The sequence below is a fragment of the Gossypium raimondii genome, chromosome 13 (genome assembly GCF_025698545.1).
Source record: "Gossypium raimondii isolate GPD5lz chromosome 13, ASM2569854v1, whole genome shotgun sequence".
Lineage (NCBI taxonomy): Eukaryota > Viridiplantae > Streptophyta > Magnoliopsida > Malvales > Malvaceae > Gossypium > Gossypium raimondii.
Genome location: NC_068577.1, coordinates 15,041,002 through 15,047,772, shown reverse-complemented (window position 1 = coordinate 15,047,772; position 6,771 = coordinate 15,041,002). Strand labels below are relative to the sequence as shown.

General features: G+C 35.0%; 1 protein-coding gene across 2 annotated transcripts; it reads right to left on the bottom strand.

Annotated features, from left to right (window-relative positions):
- Positions 1 to 418: 418 nt before the first annotated feature.
- On the bottom strand, positions 419 to 6,011 carry LOC105783110 (probable methyltransferase PMT5). 2 transcript variants are annotated; one of them, XM_052626594.1, is made up of 10 exons: positions 5,844 to 6,011; positions 4,600 to 5,558; positions 4,286 to 4,421; positions 3,832 to 4,072; positions 3,158 to 3,383; positions 2,817 to 2,973; positions 2,364 to 2,668; positions 1,715 to 1,847; positions 1,160 to 1,365; positions 419 to 750 (listed from the first exon to the last, which is right to left on the bottom strand). In XM_052626594.1, the coding sequence occupies exons 2-9, from the start codon at positions 5,109 to 5,111 to the stop codon at positions 1,216 to 1,218; spliced, it is 1,860 nt and encodes a 619-aa protein (XP_052482554.1). In that variant the 5' UTR covers positions 5,112 to 5,558; positions 5,844 to 6,011; the 3' UTR covers positions 419 to 750; positions 1,160 to 1,215. The 2 variants fall into 2 exon arrangements, with proteins under 2 accessions (XP_052482554.1, XP_052482555.1); XM_052626595.1 differs by lacking the exons at positions 419 to 750; positions 1,160 to 1,365; positions 1,715 to 1,847 and having other exon boundaries at positions 2,525 to 2,667; positions 2,812 to 2,973.
- Between the last annotated feature and the right edge of the window lie 760 nt (positions 6,012 to 6,771).

The window sequence follows — 6,771 nt, the reverse complement described above, 5'->3', positions numbered from 1 at the left end:
TCGGACCCGCACAACATCAAACTCAGAAGCGACTTGATTTAATAATGACTGAAATAAAAAATGACCTGAACAAATATCGAAAAGGACCTCAAACCAAAATGACAAACTGAGAAACCCAACAGGCAAACGTGAATGACCCAAACATAATATGAAACTGACTCAAAATAACCCAAGTCCGTAACAATCCAAATCTAAAGTGACCTGAACCTAATGATCCAAAATTTTTAAAATCCAAATTGACCCAATCCAAAACTAACGAGACCTGGGCATGTTGACAGCTCTGGCTCGAGCATATCCATGAGAGTTTTCGTCATTTGCGTGATCTGATTTAGACCTAACCAAAATCTTACAAGCACACTAACAAACACAGAAGAAACGAATGTAAAGTAAAAAGAACAAAAGAAACCTCAAAAACCCATTAGAAAGAAAGATTGTTTGATCTATTTGTAATTATCACATTTCATGGCCATTGCACAGCAATGAATTTTGATGGTTCAATACAAGGAGTTCAATATCAAATAATAAAGAAATCAACAAACTCAAAAGTAAGACCAAGTGGGAAAAAATGTGGATGAATGAATTGCTACAAATACCTTGACGAAGAAAACGAAAGGCAGCTACTTTAGCAGCAAACCTCGTTTCTAATCTATTCTACAATCCTCCACCATGCTCCTTCTCAAGTCATTAATATCGAACCTGTCGAAACTCTGGAGCATATCTAACATTGTGATGCCACCGATAGTTCATCCTCTGCCACAATAGCTGCATCATCAGTTCTAGAACATAATACCTAACTATGATCTTTTGAAAAATGATAAGTGCTGATGCCTAGGTTTTATAGGAGGTTTCAATTTTCTTTCAATAGTGTAATATGTATAACCATTGGACCAGTCGAATGCTTATAAGCTTGGTGCATGATATGATACCGTCAAAAACTTGAAAGGCTTTGTACCCATAAAATCCGGTTAGCGTAAACCTAATTATTAAAACATACCACTTACTCTGTGATCTGGAAACCAAAGCCAACATAGTTCCAGTGTCATGAGATATCAATTAATAAGAGGATCATTAATATGTTTGACATTTTACGCTGACTATGCATGCATGCATGCATGTTTGAGTGAAAAAGGGTTTTGCGGTGGATTAATTAGAGGATTACCAGATCAAGAAAAGTTTACAGATCTGTGGTCTTGAGACCTTTTGGCGCTAAAGCAATCATTTCTTCAGAAAAGGTTTCTGACAAACAAGTAGGCGCTCGTCACTACCATTCTGAAGGTCGATCACCCTTGCATCCCATCGTATTTGTGTAGCATGTGCACGTGCCAACTCTATAACTCCTAATTTATCAGAGAGCACAACCCAGCCCTGCAAAAAACACAAGCTAAGATTATGAATTTCAATAACTTCTAGTATACCGTTGCTCAAGAAGCTAAAAACTATTTCAGAAACCATTAATTAATACAACAAATTATAGGCTGCGACAATTGAAATGGTAATGTAGGGCATTGATTAAAATATCAAATTCTTTTTAGACAGGGCTTATTGAGGAGGATTAGGGTATTGAGCATAAAATACAAACATAACAAAATCAAGTCTTCAAACAATATAACAAACAGTTGAGAGGTGTAGGAGGAAAGTCACACAGAAAAATAGAAAGAGGAAAGAATGGGACACTGCACTGAATTTCAAGCACAAACCCAGAAAATTTGAGTACCTCCGGACGAAGAATTCGATCCATCTCTATAAATAACTCCATCAAGCCACACCTCTCTGAAGTGAGATGTGAGAGGAGCCCATTTGCATGAAGCAAATCATACGTTCGAGGATATGTTGGGAAGGGTTCACACCTGCACAGCACCAGATACATGAGATAAAAATTCCCTTTCAGCATTCAAAGGAATGACATATCTGCACGCCTTAAAGAGCAAACTTAATAGCAAAAAAAAAAAAAAAAGAACTTTTGAAGGAGCTCAAAGAGAACCGTACATTCAAACTCCGAATTTAAATTTTACTATTAGCAATCTAATACACTTCCCAACTTAATTTGAGCAAATAAGCCAAATAATAGTTCAATAACTGAAGGTTTCAGTAGATACAGAAACTTTATAGGCAACAATGATATTCAATTTTAACAAAGAATCTGAACTAAAGCAAACTATTTTAGTTTTTAACAGAATTTGGGATCCAAAAGTTTTAACATTATCTTAATCAGGTAACACAAAAAGAAAAATCACTCCTAAAAGGTAAAAGTTTGTGAAGATATATAGCCATAACCAAACAAAGATGTTAAAACTTACACTCCAAAACCAGAACATAGCTATCAACTTAAACAAAATGCTTTGATGAAGTTGTAAAAAACTGACCAGTCGTGCAAAGCACCAAGAAAACCCCGGTCAAGAATGAGAGGAAGCGTATTGTGTGCCCTAACAGGCACAACATTCATCACCCACACCGATTTCCTTTCCTCCAGAAATGCAGCATTCAAACCCCCATAATGAGCATTCATGTCCATCACATTGCGTACCATATTAAATGGTGGCAAAGGATCTTCATCTCCTGGCCTCTTGGGATGGTCAGAGAAAATTAATGGTGTAAGCAAAGACCAATAGTTTTTTAAAGCTAATTTCCAAACTTGCAAGTCTTCAAAGAAATCCTCTGGACTAACTCCTGCACAAGATTAACCTACATCAATATCCTAGCCAACTAAACCATCTACTACATCAATATCCTATGTATTACATGTTGCAGCACAATGGAATCTTTGTTTTTCAAAAAGCATGAGCAGGAAGAAAAAATGAGCAGGAACAATACTTTCCATGAACTTCAAGCTCCGCTGAGCTCAAATCTGAGCTAGAGGACCTGTTCTGAATAGGAATCCAGCGTTTGCTGGAAGTTCCAGTAATACATGGTACCAAGGCCTGATAATAGGGTGCATCATATCCTTCTTTGCAAAGAGGTACATCGTTCTTCTTGCTATATTCAAGAAAATGAAAGTTCAAAAAACATCAGAGCAGGTTTGACTGTTATAAGTTAAGAGAACCAGATACAACTAATTCAAAGTTAAAGGGTAAGATAACCTAAAAACAAAGCCTGTTCCATAAATCAGTTGATCTAAGAGTTACCAACAGAAGAGTGAAAAATATCAGTGTATACTCACTTAGAAGAATAGCAATGAGCATCGGCTGTTTTCTGCCAGATGAAAGTATCATCCTGCTGAGCAATAAGACTCCAACAAATTTTTTCAGTATATTGTTCCAGTGGTGTTAGCATGTTTCTTTTCTTCATACTTGTTGAACTTCCTTGTGGCTTACTTGTTGGTGAGGTTAAAACAAAATAACCTCCAGGCTTGAGTAACCGATCTATCTCTATAAGGAAAATCCCCTCTGTTTTATAATGCCATTGTTAGAAAGCAAAGCTTACGTAATTTTACAATAGGGAAAATACTTGCCTATTTATTAAATATTGATACATATATAATGGATTAAGATCATACATATATCTAAGGTTAACACTTCAGATAATTCAAGCTACATGCATTAACTTTCTATTTTTCCTTTTTGGCCCTAAATAGTCTTTTTCATCAAAGAACAGCAGTTGAAGTTTCAGTTGTCAAATACATTTTATGGCTAGCGGTGTTATTAAGCTTAACAGAAAGCATTATTTACAATGCACCAAACAACTCTATACTGAAACATTAAATGTAGATTATCACTAAAAATATAAGGAATGAAATAGTGGTATAGCTACATTTTCCCAAATAATTTGGAAAGTACAACAGAAGAGTATCAATAAATAATAGAAAGCAAGCCTATTATTAAACTCTGAAAGTACCTTTCTTGTCCCAAACAATACCGCACTGAGCACAATGAACCATGTCAAATGATAATGATGGATATGGCAGTTGCCTTGATATGAAGTTTCCAATCATTGCTGGAAGACCTCTCTCAAGAGCTAGCTGAACTTGGCTTCCCGTCGCCTCATATGCGGCAATACAAAGAGTCATTAACTTCAGTGAAACTAAATGAGCTCCAAAACTTCCAAATCCACAACCAATATCAAGTACAGTGCGTACCTGCAATCAAAGTAGGAGACTAAATACCATATAGCGCAGATAGTTTTACCTCCTCTTGAAGACCATACAATATCTTCTCATATTTTTAAACAGAACAAGCTAAAATATATGGGAAAAAAGATATTCCTAAAATACCAAACTTTCAAAGCTCAAGGTATCCCAAAATGCAAAAAGCTGTAAGAATATCATGATAAAGTGAAATAAAAGACTTACTCCGGCTTGAAACAATTCAGAGTCGCTTCCCAGTCCCAACATCTCTGCAATCTGACGAGAATAATCTTTGACACCATCAAAGATTAAGCCATCTTCAGGGTGGAAAGCAATTTGATTCTCTTCTAGCAACATGATTCTAGACAATTTTTTAAATAATTATGAAGATAAATTAAAACTGTTATTGATCACATGAAGAACATAAGCTGCTACCAGAACCAGACACAGATTAATTCTAAAAGGTAAAGTTTGTACTAAAGGAGATAAGCCTCACACTTGCTACTTTCACAAAGCATCTAGAAGCATTTAATAGATACCTTTTTGTCACGCCTCCAGACGAAAGGAATTGGTCTTTTGTTATCTTGATATTTCCACTCCATATCACATCCCTACCAGCAGGCCAGCGGAGTGGAATCTTATAATCTTTTGGAGGGCGAACTAAACACCAGCTTCCATGCCTTGGCACTTCACAACGTCGATCAAACTCCTCTCCATCTTTAAACCCTGATATCAAATTTGCAGTTACATTGTAACAAGGTACATAATTTTCTCTTTCTTTGCCACAAAGGCCAAGTTCCCTTTGCCGACTAGATCCTGACAAGATAGTTCTCAACTCAAAATAATCAACTGCTGCTTGCTCCTTTAGCCTTCTATAGTTTGTAAAGATCTCAGGTACGGGAGTGGAAGTTACAGAGTCAAATGAATTGGAAGACGATGATCCAAAGACTGCAATCAGCGCAAGCACACTGACAAAGCATAATAACAACCAACTGACAGGCGGTCTAGGACCGAAAATAACAGATAGTTTATTAAGCAAGGGGCTTCTCATGTCCAAAACTTTAAACTTTAAAGATAGGAAAGCCACTAAACAATCAACCCCTTTAGCTTAAGTCTCCAAGAACTGTGAAAAACATAACCTATCATTACATACAAACTTCTATATATGTCACCGCGAATCTGGATAAGCCCAACAAGCATTGAAACCACCTACTCTACACTCCTCCCAGCACCGATCTTTCCCCAACCATCACAATCAACAGATTCAAAACAATTAGAACAAAATCCAAAGTTCACTATAAATCCACCATAACCAGTATATATAAAAAAATCACAATAATAAACCTGAATTTCAATTCCTTATTATGGATCAACAATTCCACCTATACAACTAAATCACACAACACTGATCCAAACCAAACCGAAATAGAGCCGACGGGAACTCAATTTTGAGTAATGTCAATTCCTCAGTCTCCAGCAAGTGACAAATCGCACCAAGCTGCAAGTGATCCACTAAAATCAAAACTCAAAATAACGAAATTATAATTCTTTTAACGGTGAATTTTGATAAGATGAAAATGATATCGAATCTAACAACAGAATTTTCTATTCTTGGCCAAAAAAAAGGATATGCAAAAACTTTCCGTTTTTAGAACCCGTAAAACGGAAGTCAGATCTCAAAATGGAAACAATACAGATCAAGATCATTAAACACCAATCGAAGTGAATTGAAAACTGAAAAAAAATTTTAAAAAAAGCAATTAGGGTTTACGTGGGAGCTTACTTGTGGAGAGATTCAAAATTCCGAAAATTGACAAATGGTGAAGAGAGTGATTGAGCGAAAGAGAGAAGTGTTTCTTTAATGAGAAAAAAAACAATTTTTTTAATTGTTAATAAAATAATAGATCTGAAGGCAAAAAGACAAACAGAGAGAGCAGAAATGATTTAGTAACATGAAGATGATTTATTTTAATTAGGATTTATTATGTTTGCCGACTTTATTTATTAATTCATTTATTAAATGGTGGGCTTGTTTGGTTCTTTTTGAAATATACGCTACCCTAAGAATGACAGGTGGTGTTGATGCTGTTCCTGATTGGGCGGCTCCTGATGTTTTATACGGTGGGGTCAACTGAAAATTAACGATTCTGATTTACCCGTCAAAAAATTGGGAGTTAAAACGAGGTTAACGCGATTTTTCATTTAAGGAGGATTTAAAATCAGTCTAATTCTACTTTTAAGGTGGGTTTGGATGGACTATTGGGTGCGGTATGGTGCGTTTAGTTTATTTTTGTCTCACGTTACAGTATCTAATCTCATTGCCACCGTTATTTTTACACTAACCGCAGGTAAATGCACCGCCTATCTAAACTCACCCTTAGTCCCTCTACTATACTGAAATAAAAGATTTAATCCTTTAGTTAAATTTTGATGTAATTTAGGATGTGCTTTATAAACTGAAATTTTTAAGTGCTAGAGTTTTTTTTAATTTCTGAATTTATATTAGAAATTTTTTTGGTTAATTAGTAAATATAAGTATCGAATATAATTATGTTGTTTGGAAAAAGTAAATATTAATTTTCAAAAGATTATTTATTTTTAATTTTAATATTATTAATATAATATTTTATATTATTTGCAGTAGTTTTGGATGAAAGATAAATATGGTAATTTGAATATCTCATTTTAAAAATGATAATTTATTTCAAAAT

Bases quoted from the DNA above. Each gene is read 5' to 3' on its own strand.
- LOC105783110 (XM_052626594.1), bottom strand. From the start codon at position 5,111: ATGAGAAGCCCCTTGCTTAATAAACTATCTGTTATTTTCGGTCCTAGA. The intron at 4,422-4,599 runs GTATCTATTAAA...AAAATTGTCTAG, and splicing joins TCTGGAGGCGTGACAAAAAG to AATCATGTTGCTAGAAGAGA. The intron at 1,366-1,714 runs GTACTCAAATTT...TGTTTTTTGCAG, and splicing joins ATCGAATTCTTCGTCCGGAG to GGCTGGGTTGTGCTCTCTGA.